General features: G+C 40.2%; 1 protein-coding gene across 2 annotated transcripts in view; it reads right to left on the bottom strand.

The window, feature by feature from the left end:
* Positions 1-18,546, bottom strand: part of PAPSS1 (3'-phosphoadenosine 5'-phosphosulfate synthase 1) — a 115,095-nt gene that overhangs the window by 42,288 nt on the left and 54,261 nt on the right. For both annotated transcript variants that reach the window (XM_006061881.4, XM_006061882.4), the window contains exons 6-9: positions 15,767-15,880; positions 13,151-13,262; positions 10,623-10,828; positions 9,071-9,206 (exon numbers count right to left, since the gene is read on the bottom strand). In XM_006061881.4, the coding sequence (XP_006061943.1) occupies positions 9,071-9,206; positions 10,623-10,828; positions 13,151-13,262; positions 15,767-15,880 (568 nt within the window). The remainder of the gene's footprint in view (positions 1-9,070; positions 9,207-10,622; positions 10,829-13,150; positions 13,263-15,766; positions 15,881-18,546) is intronic.

Below are 18,546 nucleotides of genomic sequence, written 5' to 3'. Positions count from 1 at the left end.
ATAATAATTAATGGTTTGAAAACCACTGAGTAAAAGAGGAGTCTATGAATCCAGAAAGAATAAAATAAATGAAAAAAAACATTGAAGAAGTGGAAGCTCTAACTTACAGTATAGAAGGTCAACTAACAAACGTAATCAGAACGACAGAATTAGAAAAATCACCATGTTTGCAGCATGCTAAAACTAACAGATAAAAATTTGATAACAACGGGATATTTATCGAGTCTCAAAATCTCTCCCCCAAAATACTTGTTAGTATGTACAAAATAACTTGTTAACGTTACAGCAGGAAAAACCTGGTAAACATGACCTTTAATGCTAAAAGTTAACTTTTAAAAAAGTTAAACTCATCTGGAAGAGGACAAATCAAAATTGTGAGCCACAAAAAATGATGTGCCAATGATTCGGCCTTGCTTCCTGTGGGATTCCTGACAAAATGTGTAACTAGCACCCAATCACGAGGAAACAGCAGATAAACCAAAGCTCAGAGACCATCAAGAAAGTAAATAACGGGCATTCTTCAGAAATGCCAAGTTTGTGAGCGACACAAGAAAGACTAAGTGACTGGTCTGAATGAGGCCAACTGAAGACACGGCTGACGTCCGGAAGCACAGTGAAAGGTGGCAAAGAGAAGACTTCAGTTATCATTGTTGTTTCTGTGATAAAGAACCAACTGGAACAATGGCGTGATGTGAGTGCAGGACCCAGATTGGACTGTCTTATATCAGTGTATTTTTCTGTGTTTGATGAGCACACTGAGGTTAGGCAGGAGACTGTCCTTATTTTCAGTAAATACATGCAGAAATAACTAAGGGGTAATGAGACATTGTGTCTGAAACTTTCAAAGAAAGTGAGAATGAAAAGGCCAATAAACATAATGTCAATTATGGGATCTGGGTAAAACATATAGGAGCTCATGGTACTATTATAATTTTTCTGTAGATTTTAAAAATTATTTCAAAACAAAACGTTAAAAAACAAAGTAAAAAATTATGATGGGAAACATATGAACTGATTACAATGTGTGAATTTTACTTAGATCCTAATTCAAACTATAAAAACAAGAAATGTTAACTACTATGAAATTATCAGAAATACAAACATTGACTAGATATTTGATAGTATTGTGTGTGTGCTCAGTCACTCAGTCGTGTCCAACTCTGTGTGACCCCACAGGCTGTAGCCCACCAGGCTCCTCTGTCCATGGGATTTTCCAGGCAAGAAAACTGGAGCGGGTTGCCATGCCCTCCTACAGGAGATCTAATTGACCCAGGGATCAAACCCGAGTCTCCTGCACCTTCAGCATTGCTGCTGCTGCTAAGTCGCTTCAGTCGTGTCTGACTCTGTGTGATCCCATAGATGGCAGTCCACCAGGCCCCGCCGTCCCTGGGATTCTCCAGGCAAGAACACTGGAGTGGGTTGCCATTTCCTTCTCCAATGCATGAAAGTGAAAAGTGAAAGTGAAGTCACTTAGTCGTGTTCGACTCTAGCGACCCCATGGACCGCAGCCTACCAGGCTCCTCCGTCCACGGGATTTTCTAGGCAAAAGTACTGGAGTGGGGTGCCATTGCCTTCTCCATTCAGCATTGCAGGCAGATTCTTTACTGCTGAGCCATCGGGGAAGCCTATTTGATAGTATTAATAAGCTATTATTATTTAGGTGCAACCGTGATATCATGGCTCTATTTTTAAAGTCCTAACTTTTAAGAAATACTTTCTGAAATATTTAGATGGAAATGACATGAGGTCTGAGATGTGCTTCAGAATAACATGCAGGAATGCAGTGGGGTAAGCAGCAGCACAAGGGAAACAAGATTAGTCAAGAGTTGGTACAATTGAATTTGGGTTGGAGGTAAATGGGGACTCATTCTTACTATTACAAAAGTAAAGTGTTACTTTAAAGTGTTACTTCAAAGTGTTACTTCAGATTCTTACCAAGGAAGCCTAATGTATCTACTTACAAATATAAGTAGCATATATTTGAAGCTTTCTCTAAACATTTTTAAAAGTAAAGATACACACGGAAGAAGCATTGTTTTAGAACAGGATATTTACAGTTTCAAATCACAAGTCTAGCAGTTTTTAACCATAGACTGTGGTCTTTAAGGTCTTAATTTCACTTGTGACATCTTCCTGGTGGGGCGATACTAAAGTTACTGTTATGAAGATAATATAAAGTACCCAGCATGGTGAGATGCACACTGCAGTCACTTAATAAATCTAAGTTCCTTAAGACAATTCATTCTTTAAAAAAAAACAAACAGAAAAGCATCATATCTAAAAGTTCCTGGCAGGAAAATTGAACCCACTGTTCTACTGGTGGCTCCAGGTCTACTCCAGACGAACACCCCAGTGAGTGTTTAAAGATGAGGGTGCATTAGCCCTGCGCTGGGACATGCAGCCTTCGCTGTCCTTAATGAGGAACAGGTGCCTAACTGTGAGCAGGCCCCCTGCGTAATACATCTCAGGTGTGCGATGACTACATCCCTAGACTTCAGTCACGGCAAATCTCATTCTGTAAGATCGCCATTTTGCAAGATTATGTATATGACAGGATGTGCAAAAGGAAACATAAAAAATAAATTCTGTCTCAAATACACATATTTCACAGGTTCTAATAATTCACCTACCTAGGCTTCCTTTCCAAAAAGAATTAATCTAGCTCCACATGGACATTTAACAGATAAAGTTAAGATGAATGACGTCTTAAAAGTTTACATTAGCAGCATATAAAGGATTTTACTGCCAAAATTTCTTCCAGGTAGAATTATTTCCTTGTTACCAGGTCCATTCAGAAATGCAGTGATCATTTGGTCTGCCCATTTTTTTCTTCCCCGTATTACCAGGTTTTTCCTAAACTTCCAGTCTTTTCAATCCCTTATAACTATTTATCAATGAATTACCCAAATGGTTTTAACTGTCTGTAGCTGCAGACTGCATTTTCATCCCTACCATCTGGTTTCTCCACTAAAGAACTTACATGGATGAACAATGTAACAGGAGTAACTGATCGACTGGACGCTTACATTCCCAAGGTGTTGTCCCAACTAACATAACCCAACATGCATCACTATTAAATTTTCCTCCATCCATTTTCCATCAAGGATGGACAAAGAATAATGGGCTACTATGGACCTTGGCCCACTGATACTTACAGCAACTCTCAATAATTTTTCACATTCTCATCCCCATTTCCTAAAGGACAGTGAATTCCCTATTGTCACACCATAACTGGTATAAAATATTTACCTTTTCACTTATAACTCCTTATGGCTTAGTTTAAGACTGAATGCTTTACCAAAGATCCGAGTTTCAACTGTGTTTGAAAATGGGACATTACCTACAAAATGACTGAAGCTTAATATTAACATTTATGATTTCCATTTCTTTCTAGCCCTCTGTCCTCATTCCTGGGATGTGTGTGTGTGCCTGTGTTAGTTGCTGAGTCATGTCCAATTCTCTGTGACTGCATGGACGGTAGCCTGCCATGTTCCTCTGTTCGTGGTACTCTCTAGGCAAGAATATTATGATTTCCATCTCTTTTTAGCCCTCTGCCTTCACTTCTGGGAAAGGACCAGGAATTCTATTATTTTGGCTTATAGAAAGTACACTGTGAAGTTGCTAATGCTGTGCACAAAAGCAAACTTTTTCCTTCAAGAGCTGGAGTGAATATTTTACGCTTTTCAGGCTATGGGGTTTCTGCTGCAACCACTCAACTCTGCACGAGTAGTGCAACAATAGTCACGGAACGATGCACAAACGCGTGAGTGTGGGTATTTCCCAATAAAACTTTATTTACAAGAACAAGCAGTAAGCCAGATCTGGCCTGCAGGCTGTAATTTACTGACCTCTCAAAGACAAATGAAATTTGGGTGATGGAAGTGAAAACACTGCAGCCAAGCCACCTGGTGAGATCAAAAGTGTGGAAGCAGGAAGGCAGACGTGTCTGAGGACACAGAATTATCCATTTTGTCAAAGATGGATATGAAGCCTAGCACGTGGTATCACACAGAATTCTGAAACACAGGTTAGGAAGGATACTGCATTCCAAACAGAGGTTGTGCATTTATCAGCCATATTTCAGAGAGAACTGGCCTAGTAGACTATGCAGGGTTGATGTGGGTGACAGTTAGGGGGTGGAATGGAGAGACGGCAAAACCAGAAGGCTGCTGCAGAGAAACATGTGCCCCACATTTTCCATATAAAGTAAACCATCCTCCAGGCCTCCATTGTCTCTGCTCACCCAATGTGTTCCTTCCCCAGCATACAGGCAGGCTCCTGTGGCTGATCCCAACCCACACCCTGTGAGTGGGGTCATACACCGTAACCACGTGGCATCGGTGAAGACAGGTGCTACCCTCGCAACATGGGAGACCTGGGTTCAATCCCTGGGTCAGAAAGATCCCCTGGAAAAGGGAATGGGTAGCCACTCCAGTATTCTTGCCTGGAGAATTTCATGAACAGAGGAGCCTGGCAGGCTATAGTCCAAGGGGTCGCAAACAGTCAGACACAAATGACTAACACATACATACAAATGAAATACTGAAGAAAATTTGGAGAGAAAAAAACCAACCCAAATGCATGATCTTAATATAATTGATTTTGGTTTTTTGCAGAGTCTCCTAGTTTTTCTCCTTATGCATACATTTTTACACAGATGTGATCAAATGTATATGACATTTTATACTCTGCTTGGCCCATTTTAGTCTAATCACCTGTTTCTGACATCTTGTAGTCCTCTCAGAACCATAAGGTTCACTGCTGGGTCCTATGACATTCTTTCTTTACAGACTCATTCAGGAAACTTACCCCTCTGCCTGGATTCAATTACCATGTGCATACAGATGGCTTCTGTTAGCTGCATCTCTAAGTCCTGACCTTCCAACTCATCAGTTACAGAGACTTACTACTAAAAACATTTCAATAGATATTGCTCATTACCGCTCCCACCCCCTCAATTTCTCCACCTTCACTATTACCCGCATATCTTAAGCCAAAAGCAGGCCCAGCTCCCCAGACATCTATATTTCATGCCTAAGTAAGGAAGAACCCCACAGTACAGCTTCTCTCCTTCTCCTCTGCATTCGATACCAGCCAGGAGCCAACACATCATGTTAAGTACAGTCTGATCCCTTCCCTGCAGCAGGTGGAAGGGGAAGAAGACAGCAGGGAAGCTTCTTCTGAGACTGCACTGACATGCAATGGGGAAGGAATGGCTCCAGGAGTGTTTCCTGGTGGCGGAAGGAGGGTGGACCCCGACCGCCTGGACACAGGCAGGGCACAGGCTGCCTGACGGAGCATCACGGCCCTGGAACACAATGCGGCATACTGAAAACACCTGGGCCGGGCCCCTGCGCTGCAGTTCCTCAGCAAAGGGCCCAGGGACGGCAGCAGGTTCCCAGCAGAGCTGCTGTGAGCCACGAATGGACTGGTCAGCAGGGGAGTGCTCCAAACTCCTTCCCCCAGATTTCTCAGAACTGCGCTTCGCTGCCCAGCCCACAGGCAGAGTCCTGGACTGCAGCCCAACCGCTAAACCCAGAATTACAACATCTTCCTGCTTCCTTCCTTTCAACTTCTCTGAAAACTGTCCTACATACAGCACTAATTAATAAGTCTTCTCTTCCAGTCCTAGGCAAGCTCTACTATCTGCCATTTTACTCCAAAACTGTAAGTACAGGCATTTCTGATTTTCCTCAAATCAGTGTAATAGCTGAACAAGAGTCCTGAGAACAGTGCCACGGCTGCCAGGGGAGAGGGGAGAGGGGAGAGGGGAGGGCACTCTGTTTATTTCCATGGGAGATTTTTTAAGATAGTTGGAAACAAACAAACAAAAAATGAGTTTGATCCCCCTGCTCCCTCAGGCCTGTCATAAATCACCAGTCTTTCTTTTACTTGAACTGCTCATAAGGGAATAAAAAAAAAATCCATAAGACAGAGATAGGCCACTTGAGTAAATATGAATAGACTAGAATTTTTCACAAACAGGGACTCTCATACCCCAAACATGGCAGCAAGTTGTTTTCTTTCTTAAAAGTGCTTTCAAATTAACATGAAAAGTAATGTTGAATATAAAGCTTTTTGCCAAATAGACCCTGTACTGTCTGCTCTGCATTCACCTTCCCCTCTAGTCCTTGTCTCCTGTGCATGTGTGTGTGCGTGTACACGTGTGTGTGTGCACATGTGTGTCCAGGGGCAGAGGGAGGACTGCAGTCCTACCTCCCCAAGGCAGACCCCAACAGGCAAGCAGAGGATGGAGGAGAAAACATCTGCCCCCAGCATGGTGACCACTGCCGTGCCCACACCCCAACAACTATCTCCTGCCCGCTACCCCTCCCTGCAGCGCCGGCCTTCTCTTTCCCCACTTAAGAAACCACGTCAAGAATGGTAATACTACCCCAAATTGCTAGTCCCCAAATGCCTCGTCATTCCTTGGCAGCTCCCTTAACCTTGACCACCCGTCTTTAAATACTCACTTTGTCAGATAATGCTCACAGCCTCATCTGAGTGTGCCCTGACCCGGCTGATAGAGGCTCCGTCACCCAACCTCAGACCGTAGCATCTCCTGCTCACTGCCTTGCGGCAGTGCCTTCAGAGGCAGACCATCTGCTTCCGCCTCAGCTTCCTCACGTATCTATCATTCCCAACTTTGCCTAAGATATCTTTCTACTGTTTCTATCAATTCATTTAAAATATGGTCTGGTTCAATAAACTCTACAAGGCTTTTTCAGATTTATTCAGCACTGTGCTAGCACACACTAGCTCGAAAGGAATTATGCCAATGTTTCCCTTCGTAACCCAGCAGGACTCCACTGTGTACAATAAACACTAACGTGACTCTTAATTGGCTTAAGTGAAATTCATTCTTTCCAAGATAGTGGTCAATCATCCACGGTTCGAAGAACCTGCCACCTGGAACCATGACACCTTGCAATCACATGGGTGTTAGTGATTTTCCAATCCTTCCAGCTACAGAATGGGTTAGAAACACCAAAACTGATCCTATCAATGTGCACAGGACAATAGCCCACATGAGGTAATCAGAGTTCTTCTACTATGATGAGGGAAGGAGGGGGAAGAGGTTAAAAAGGAATCCTAAGGAAAAGAATCCTAAAAAAAAAGAATTTCCTCTTTTCTCTCCCTTGATTTATGATTTGTACACACAAATAGATGACTTGTTACTGGCTTCCGGAAAAGAGTGAGTAAGAACTATAAAGGAAGGTCCTCAATCTGTTGTTTATTTGCTTTAGTCTAAAATGGAAAAGTAAACAAAATAACACCCCACCATCTTTTTTGCTTGATTTAAGGCTAATAACTGGCTCCCAGCTACTTTAAACAAAAGTTGCAATCATTCATTATGCAACAAATTCTCTAAATGATTTTAAATGTTTGGCCCCACAAGGAAGAATGCAAAACAGATGTAACATAAAGTCTCCGATTATGAATGATAATTTCATGATAAGACCCTTCAACAGTGCCAAAAGATTATTATTAACATGAGCTCCTGATATAAATTATATTGGAAAAAAAAAATACTCAGCAAGTCCTCAGTTAAACATGTTCCTGCTTACCAGAAAAAAAGAGGTCTATACGTGTTAAATTATCAGATGCTTCTGGCCACAAACAAGATAAGACTCAACTAGAAGCATCTTCTATAACTGAAACATGCATTAGGTCTTTTGAGTAAAAAATGTGGATACAGAGGACCCGAGGGTTGATCAGAAACTCAACAGTATAAGACTCTCATGGATTCTCATAGTTACAGAATGGCTGTCGGGCTCCAAACACTGAACCCGTGCATGACCACGTCCAAAGCAAGGGGAAAAGGAAGGATGGAAAAAGATAACTTGGTGTCCTAAGCCTGATTCTCTTCAGAGAGGAAAACCTCTCCCAGAAGCCCCGCTTCCTTACACTTCAAAGGCCAAACCAGACTTACACATGGACCTTTAAGTCACTTACTGACAAAAGAGAATGGGGCACCACCCGGACTTACAGCAGGCATCATACAGTCCCCTGTGACTGTGCCCAAACCTGTCAGCAAAAAGGAAGAAAACAAGCTGCTGTATCAGCAAGCAGCAGGTGTCATAGAGAAATTCCTGCACAAGTGCGCTTCAAACTCAGAGATGAGGAATAAAATTCAGAAGCAGAAATGTGGTCCTACACTATCAAATACCCTGAGGTGTCTAAGCAGGAAATGTGAATGAATGAGCAGGCTGCTGAGGCCCGTGGAGCCCTGAAGGGGTGTGCCCAGATCACATCTCCAGTTCCTGATCCATTTCATGTCGTATCAAATATCAGCAAACTACAATAGAGCTATCTCCTCAATTTCTACACAGAAGTTATTTGAAAAAGCAGTACCCATGCTTAGGGTTTAACCATTTCCAGAGTGAGAATTCATAAGCAGTATGATTTATAAGAGGCTCGAAATTCTTCAGACCTTAAAAAAGCCTCCCAAAATCTACAGCAAACGCTGTGGCACCTGCAGGTGTACCAGCATAAACACATTATTTACCTAGCTTTGTGTAAAAGACCTGCTAATCACAGATGTCTAATATAAGAATCCCTGTCCTGGGATACTTTCTAAGGCAGTATTATAAAGAAGGGTTTCTACAGACTCTCCACTTCCACTGCTCCACTTCATCCTAATTCAGAAATCTGAACTCATTATTAACCTACTCTTCAATGACTTTTTCTGTTGTTTTTTGACTGCCTGTCTCTAATAGACCATAAGCTCCTGTTTACTTGTGAATACTCAGCGCTTGGCACTCAGGCACATACAACAGATGAACAACCAGCACTTGGTGAATGAAGAGTGAACGTGTTATTGCTGTTCTATTGTTTTCTGCAGAATGTCATTATTTCTATTGTTTTACACAGAATGGGAGTGAACTACACAGGTGGATTCAGACTGACTATAATAGCTTTCCTTACATATTCCATTGCTAACTCCACTTATCTTTAGTCCTCAATCTGTCTTACTTTTTAGTAAGTATTGGAAAAAATCCTTAAGCACTTCCCCATCAAGCAGAGACTCCAAACAGTCCCATGTGAGATAATCCAATCCATGTCTTACCTGCATTCATATCTTTAAACTTTTGCTTTAGCTCAGTAGGAGTAAAACGATACTGATCAAGACCATCATTCCAATAAATTCGGTCCAAGACTTGAAGATCTCCTCCAATCAGCCAATCTCCTTGTTCCATAACCATCTAATGGCAAGAGAAAGAAAATAATTTGTTTTTAACAGGAATCAAGATCGAAATAAGAACATTTCTCTCACACAAGTTATATATACCTATAAATTATGTTCATCTTAAGGTTAATGGTAAATCTGTTTGGCTTATCAACTGAACTGGGAATGAGAAATGCTGTAGAATTAGAATACATTTTATAATTTCACAAAAGATTTGTGATACAGCTATTATATTTGCATATGAAATGCAAACAAAATCGAAATGAATAATTATAACCTTTTAAGTAACGAAAACATTCTTTCAATTGTTGCTGCATGTCGATTAACAGAAAAATGGGTCACTCTGCCCGCTTTGTGTTTTCCAATCCTAAACTTTTGAGCAATTAAAGTAATGATGATGAGAAAAGACTGGAGAAACCAGAGGAATACCAGCTAGTGATAAATGTTACAGAGAAAACAAACAGGGCACGGGAACACAGTATCCAGGGACAGAGTGAATGGCATTTAAGGACAAAGGAGTCAGTATATCTCAGTTCCCCCACCGACGATCAGATTGAACCTGAGCCCCCTGGAGAGGAAGTGTGGCATCTTAAACACTGGACTGCCAGCAAAGTCCCATATCTGCCTATTTTTAAATTTTAATTGCTCTTTTTTGTCCTACAGAAGACAATGAAATAAAATTTAGCACACTTCCATGATTTAAACAGACACTATATACCTTTTCTAGATATACAGAGCTACTACAATTTCACTTAGGGCTTTTTTTTTTTTTTGGCTGCACCATAAAGCCTGTAGGACCTCTGTTCCCTGATCATGGATGGAACCTGGCCCCAGAAGTAAAAGCGCCGAGTCCAAACCACAGACTCCCGGGGAATTTCCTCAGTTTCTCTTACAGTTCAAAGTCTACTTTAAAACAAAGGACAGAAATGTGACTTCAGTGATAATGTTTCACATACAATACATAAAATAACATGAGGCCCTTTGAGGAGACTAAAACTGCACTGTTTGCATACCGGAAACACAATGTTCAATTAAAAGTCCAGCTTAGATCAAATCACCCTGCTGTGGGCTCCCACAGCATCCTGCCCTCACATCCTACCTGTAACTACAAGATCAGTATCTGCTCCACCACCAGATAGCTCACAGCAAGCAGAAAAGGACTGTGCCTGCCATGCACATCACCCAGTGTTCCCAGCACTGGCACCTAGCTCACGGCCTGGCATACAGGAGGTGCTCAAACAATATGTGCTGAACATGTGTCTGCACCAAAATGACAAGCTTGTATGCTCATCACACGAATCTAAGTTCCAGCCTTGATTCTGCAAAATATTAATGGTTCTGATGGCAGAGTTGATATACAGGTAATGCCCCACAGTTCAGCACAAGGATTATTGGCAAATCAAGACAAAACACAGCAAGGTTTACTCAGGACCTTGATATAGGGGTGATTCTTGCATGTTGTTCCCCACTGCCTGGCACAGCGCTCCTCCTTCCTGTGCTCAAAAAACTCTGGATTGCGAAGAATAGCCACCCGGCGGCCCTCATACATCAGCGCAAACGCCGTGCAGCCATCCAGCCTCTCTTTGTCTTCCTGAGTAGCCGTCAGGACTATAGGTACTGACAGGTTAATGACACCCCCTGCAGGGCACAAAAGAAGATAAAGCACACAGCTTATGTTACTCAACAGGTCTCATATCTAGCTTTCACACTTCAGCAGACACTCTTCAAATAAAAGATTTACTACTCCAGTGATAAGTTCTATTGGCACCTGGTACAGAAAATCAGGGAGAGAACAAGCAACAAATCCAGAGTTAAAAAAAACAGCAAAAATTCAGAACATCAATTGTAGCAATATTCTTCACAACCATTCATGAAACTGTCTTTAGGGGGAAGAATCACAGATTGTAACAAGGAAGAACTGCTGGTTAAACCTAACATCACCAAAAATGTACGAGTAAGATTAGCAATTGTGCTTCAGGGCCCTTTCAGGACAAATGAGAACCCTTGCTGATCACTACATTTTGAGTGGCAAGTTACTTGAAGATACTTGCTAGACGCTTGGGTCTAGATCCTTGAGAAAGGAAGACAAAACACTCAAAACGTTTTTTGTTTTTTTTTTTTGGTTTTTGATCAGAATGGAACTAATGTCAGCTATCAAGGGTGACGAAACAAGTAAATTATCAGTGTCTCCATTTACACCAAAATATGCTGCTGGTGAGACAGAAGGCACATTCTAGGTTCCCAACCTTTCAAGAGCCAGAAGTGTTTTCTTCTTTTCCCACTCATCATGTACAGGTTAGGAAAATAAAATGCATTCTCAAATTCATATGTGGATGTTATTTACGTATCAAAGAGAAACTATATGTTTTTGGAAATCATGGCATGCCTTCTTGGGGCGAAAGATGTCAACAAAATCAGTGATAACTGCTTGACTATTTTAAAATTACCACCACATGGTAGAGTTCAAAATGGAAAATAAATAGACAGATCTGTACCACATCCAAGACTGAATCATTACTAAGGAGGCAGTCCACAGTAACTTTTACCATTATTTCCAAAGAAGAAAATCAAAAAGTAAAATTCAATCCTTATGTTCTTGTGATAAAGTTTCTTGAGATCAAGGATTAGGAATTACATTTTCCAGTATCTGTTTACTTCCCTGGTCAAAAAAAGTTCTTCATAACACAGAAGAACATGATTGCAATTTTGTAGGGTTCTATGACTTCTTTTTAAATGGAAGTATTGTAGCTGAGGTACAATATTATGTTAGCTTCAGATGTACAACACCGTGATTCAACATTTAAATACAATATTTAAATCATGAAATGATCACCATAAGTCTAGTAATCATTTGTCACCATATAAAATTATTATAGTATTATATTTATGCTAATAAGTATATGCCTATGACTTATTTATTTTATAGCTGGAAGTTTACACTTCTTAATCCCCTTCACCTTAGCCTACTCCCACCCCTTCCCTTCTAGCAACCACGGTTTGTTCTCTGTATCTATGAGTCTATTTCTGTTTTGTTTGTTCTTTTGTATTTTAAATTCCACATATGAGTGAAATCACATGGAAATTTGTCTTTCTCTGTTTGACTTATTTCACTTTAACATAATAACCTCCAGGTCCATCCACGTTGCAACAAATGGCAAAAGTTCTTTCTTTTTTACAGCTGAGTAATATTCGTGTGTGTGTGTGTGTGTGTGTGTGTGTGTCTTCTTTATCCATTCACCAACTGATGGGTACTTAGGTTGATTCCAAGTCTTAGTGATCATAAATAACGCTGCAATGAACATATGGGTGCATATACCTTTTGTAGTTAGTGTTTTTGTTTTCTTCAGATAAATACCCAGAAGAGGAATTGCCGGATCATATGGCACTAGAGTTCTTTACAATTTAGTAATATCTCCTTTACTGTAGTAAATTAATGTTACCAACAGTATACAAAGTTTAAGGTAGCTAGAATGTAATGACAATATCCTAAATACAGATTTCTTTGGCAATTGCTTCAGTGTTTTAAAATAAGAAAACCATCCTTTCAGCCACCTATTTCAGGATTTCTAAACTGGGACCCCCTGATTCCTTGTTAGAACACCTGGTTTAATAAGCAAGCATGGGCTTCAGTACAGCACAATTTAGTGACTATGTACACCTTCAGAAGAGGCTTTCCACCGTGATCAGGTAGATACGGAACAGGGAAACTGCATTCGTTTTTTAAATCCATTTTCAGCCCTAACCCCCAGGTTGTCCTTCTCCCCCACAATAAATCACAATCAGGAAAACTAAACCTGGAAAGACGATCTCAGGATATACTTAAAATATTCAGTACTGATATAATTTAAAGTGCTATCTCCAATTAAGATGTTACCAGTACTCTCTCTAAACAGTGACCAATCCCTGCAAATATGTGCCCTCTTTTCCACACTCAATGCACCTGAATGTCCAAAGTCTTACCATCCAGAAGACAATCGAAATGAAGACACTGCAAGTACTCCCTCTCTCTCATAAAGCCATTCAGCGGGGTTGCCCAGCCTTCTGCCAAAACCTGCACCCACTGCAGATCCACCTAGTAAATGAGACAGTAGAGAACAATGCTCTATTTCATGTACTCAGGAACAAAAGCAGTAATGGTTTTCTGGAGTTTCATTTTGAAAGCAATGGTAGCAAACTTCTCAAGAATGATTATAGGTTATACAAATCTAATAAACAACAAGGGCACTAAGAAAATATGCATTTTTCTTAATAAATTTAAATAACATTTCTAATAAGATTAGCACCTCCTAAACCAGCATTCCTAAAACTTCAATATGTGTAAGAAACCTCTGGAAGACTTGTTAAATAAAGACTATTCCACACCAGTTTCTGATTTAGCTGGTTTGCTATGGGGGACAAAGATTTGTATTTTTAACAGGTACCCAGAAAATGTTAACAATAAGGTTCTAGAAACTACACTCTGACAACCACTGTTCTAAACTAAAACAAACTTTAGATAAAAATACTTACCAAAAGTGTCCCTCACCAATGACATTCATTTTACAAACACTGTATTATTTCTTGAACTTTAAGATTTCTAGTGTATCCAATTAGAATATTAAAGAATTGATAAATTAATGATGAATTAATGTAAGCTGGTGGGGGGCTTCCCCAGTGGCTCAGCGGTAAAGAATCCACCTGCATTTCAGGAGATGCTAGCTCAATCCTTGGGTTAGGAAAATCCCCTGGAGAAAGAAATGGCAACCCACTCCAGTATTCTTGCCTGGGAAATCCCATGGACAGAGGAGACTGGAGGGCTACAGTCCATGGGGTTGCAAAACAATCAGACACGACTTAGTGACAAAACAACCATGTAAGCTGGATATGCTCACTTTTAACTTGGTATATATATGTATATATATAGCCATGATTCTCAAAAGAGACAAGATAAAGCACCTGGCCAAGAGGTGTGCAGTAAGATGTGGCTTACCATGTATTCCCAATGTATGCTGGCCAGCATGTTCCACTGAAAAATCAAATAATGGCAAAGTACACCCCTCCTTCAATTCACAGGAAAAAATGATATTCAGGCACCAAATTGTTTCAAGTTCTCCTCTAATTAATTTTTCCTAAGCCTCTGACATGGCCCCTATTTGTCTCTACTGGAATCCAATTCTAGATGGTATCTACTATAAACTGAATGTTTATGTCCCCTCCAAATATGTTGAAGCCCCCAAGGAGGTGATGAAGCTTAAATGAGGTCATAAGGCTGGGTCCTCATCCAATAGTCTGGTGCCCACATAAGAGAAGGAAGAGATGCCAGAGCTCGACGCTCACCCTGAGTATATGGCGAGAAGGTGTCTGACAGCCGGAGAGGAAGGGAGCCTTGTCAGGGGCCCAGTCAGCCAGCACCTAGGTCTTGGACTTTCTTTCTTACAGAACCGTGAGAAAAGAAATGTCTGTTGTTTATGTCACCCAGGCTACAGTTTTTGTTGTGGCAGCCCGAGCTAATACATTACATGATGTAGCCTATGTTTTTTTAATTAATTATTTTTCATACTGCTAAGCAAAGAACAAACCACTGTATTGAAAAAGGTTCACATTTGAAAAAGCTACTATCTTTTTGGGTTACAGAGTCTGACTGACCTGGATTCGGATTCATTCATTCTCAGTTTATTTCTTCTCTTTCTCCCCCTACCCTAATGCGTGTGTGTGTGTGTGTGTGTTTATTCAATTGACACGAAGTCTGTTAGTGACAAAATCTGTTGTTCCTTAGTAAAGTCAGCTTTGAGTGACTCTGCTCCCCAACTTCCCCTTCTCCTTGCTCCCTGCAACATGTCTTAGCTTCTGGTTAGAAACCCAATCACACAAACCACCTAGACAATGTACTCCTATCAGGAATTTGAGTAAGTCTTTGAAGAGTCTTTCTCCAGCCTCAGAAAGTTTGGGAGTTTTATTTTTCCCTTCCTCCTTACTTTCAGATTTGGCACTTTCCTGGGTGTCTGGGATTTTTACTACACTAGAAGAAAGGCTGGGAAATTCTATTCCTATTTTAAGTTCTTATTTCTAAACCTATTTTTAAAGTATATCTGAATGATACAATTTAAAATTCTCTAAAGATTTGAAAGTGATAAATTATAATCTCCACTGTCTTCACATCTAGTTTAAGCAATTTCTTATCGGGAAAAACACCTAATGATATTATTAGAGCTACAATATACAACATAATTATTCTTCACAATATAAGAAAGGGAAAATCGGGGTCTTGGCAAGGGATTAGGAAACAATGTTTAGGGAAAAAAAATTTCATTTTAATTATTAAAGGCTTTTTACTTTTTAGAATCCATTCCTTCTGATAAACCTAAAATCTTATATAACCTCTATTCTTTGGTATTTCAAAATAAATATTATGAGTAAAATAAAATCAAAGCCATGGTAATTTGGGAATATGGTTTTATAAATTAAACATATTTCCCATCCCTGGAAATGGTGATATATACAACTATGACCACCACCACCACCAACACTCATGCCCTCAAACCAACAACTATCTATAGGATTAAAGCACTTGATATGGAAAAAGGACAAAGCACTTACTTTATTAATTTTCAACGCTGGCAGTGTTTCTGCATCTGTTTTTGCCAAATGAAGTTTATTTTCTGGCACATACAGTTCTTTCACTTCATAAGAGGCATCCACAGGTACAATATCCTACACATTAACAAAAGCAAAATTAAATGCTTGATCCAACAATTTAGAGTTCTCCAAAAGGTATGTTAATGAAGGAAATTAATGTTTCAAAAAGAGATTTTAAAAACAGTATGAGAGGGATTTAATCAATTTTCCTAATGACGGTTGGCCTACTCCCAAGCAGATAACATCCCACATGCAAGAAATCATCACACGTAATTTCCCACTATTGAGTGTGAAAGAAATTCCCACAGTGTACCATGTATGTCAAAATCAGGCAACTACACAGAGGTGACCTCAAGTAAGGAATAATGATTAAAAGGATTCAGAAACAAACAAACAAAAAAAGCACTCTAAACATCATCACTATTATCTGTAACATATTATGGAACCATTTTATTCCAGCTTCCGTACACATCTTTATCACCAGCCTCACTAACACCACCTAATTAGCCACGTAATACAGTACTCCAGAGAACGTCAGCTCTATTCCCACCACCGCGGTTTGAAAAAGAGCACTCTCTGACCTCCTATGAAGTGCATTCTGGAAATTTTATCCCAACTCCAAGTACTCATTTATATCATACTGGGACAAAGCTTTTTCTCATTTATCCCACAAGTATCTATTTGTGATGACCCAAACTTACACACTGCTCTCAGACACTGCTCATCAGGTGACCTTCACAAGGCCTGTTCACACCTGTCATTCTCCTAGGAATAATTATCAAAAGTGTTTAATTACTCTAAATTTTTAAAGTCAAATCAATCAAGTAACCTCCATAAGCATATAAAACTGGCACTGATAAGTTTTTCATATATGTCTAAGCAATGTCTCATTTAAAAATACATTAATTCTCAAGAGAATGATAAGACAAACCAGACTGAGAAAAAATATCTGCAAAAGGTGTATCTGAAAAAGGACTATTATCCAAAACATAGAAAGAACTCTTGAAACTCAACAGTAAGAAAAGAACCCTATTAGAAAATGGGTCAGAGACCTGAACAGACACCTCACCAAAGAAGTTATACAGATGACAAATAAGTATATGAAACAATATTCTACATCATATATCATCAGAAAAATGCAATTCAAAACCACAGTGAGATAACCCTGTTAGAATATACTTATTAGAATGGTCAAAATCCAAAACACTGAGCACATGCTGACAAGGAGGCAGAGCAATAGGAACTCTCACTCACTGCTGGTGGGAATGCAAAATGGTATAGCTGCTTTAGAAGACAATCTGTTTTGAGCAAGCTCTGAGAGTTGGTGATGGACAAGGAAGCCTGGTGTGCTGCAGTCCACAGGGTCACAAAGAGTCAGGCACGACTGAACAACTGAACTGAACTGAACCATACTCTCGCCATGCAACCTAGTCATCATGCTCCTTGGTATTTACCCAGATGAGCTGAAAACTTATGTTCACACAAAACTGCCCAAACTTGAAAACAAGCAAGAAGTCCTTCAGTAGATGAATAAATAAATGGCAGTACATCCAGACAATGGAACATTAGTCATTCAGCCCTAAGAAGAAATGAGCTATCAAACCATGAAAAGACATGAAGGAAGCTTAAAGGCAGATTATTAAATCAAAGAAACCCACTGGAAAAGGTTACATACTATATGGTTCCAACTATAGGACATTCTGAAAAGGCAAAACGAGGATGAGATGGCTGGATGGCATCACTGACTCGATGGACGTGAGTCTGAGTGAACTCCGGGAGTTGGTGATGGACAGGGAGGCCTGGCGTGCTGCGATTCATGGGGTCGCAAAGAGTCGGACACGACTGAGCAACTGAACTGAACTGATGGACACAGTAAAAACATCAATGGTTGCCCAAGGTTACAGGGGAGGGGAGAAGAATAGGAAGGACACAGGGGATTTTCTAGGACAGTGAAGTTATTCTGTATAATACTACAATGGTGTGTAAATGTCATTACACAGGTGTTATAACCCATACAATGTTCAACCCTAATGTAAATTATGAACTATGGATGATAACAATGTATCAATGTTGTTGTTTAGTAGCTCAGTCGCATCCCACTCTTTATGACCCCAAGTGTTTAAAGACACTACCTACTGCTTTTCCCAAGGAAAAAGTTTGGGAAGAAACTTCAACTTATATTCAGACTTATAGAAATATCTTCAGCAGACAGAAAAACCAGAGTCAGACATGTGTCTCAAAACTAGATGACCTCATGAAAGCCTGAATGCCACCACTCAAGCAGTCTTTATGGGCCCTGTGAATCTAGAAAGAATTATTCTCCTACATTTCTCTGATATTCTGTTCCTTCAAAGATGGAACACGTGTACTAAGTTACTTCAGATGTATCCAACTCTTCATGGCTCCATCGACTGCAGCCCGCCAGGCTCCTCTGTCCATGTGATTCTCTGGACAAGAATACTGGAGTGGGCTGCCATGTCCTCCTCCAGGGGATCTTCCCGACCCAGGGATCATATCCGCATCTCCTGCACTGGCAGGCAGATTCTTTACCACTACTGCCACCTTGGAAGCCCATAAAGATGGAACAGCTCTGGCTAAGTCATGTACCAAAACCAAGTTCCTCCTGCCAGTAAATTCAAGGCCTCTGATCTTTCTCAGGAGAAACTCAAGAATGAATGAGAAGAGTAAATATGAAGAACGAAAAAAAAGAAATAATGAAATTAAAAGACATAAATAAAGGA

The sequence above is a fragment of the Bubalus bubalis genome, chromosome 7 (assembly GCF_019923935.1).
Source record: "Bubalus bubalis isolate 160015118507 breed Murrah chromosome 7, NDDB_SH_1, whole genome shotgun sequence".
In the NCBI taxonomy this organism is placed as follows: Eukaryota; Metazoa; Chordata; class Mammalia; order Artiodactyla; family Bovidae; genus Bubalus; species Bubalus bubalis.
The sequence above is the reverse complement of the archived record's forward strand: the minus strand, read 5'-3'. Positions and strand labels throughout refer to the sequence as shown.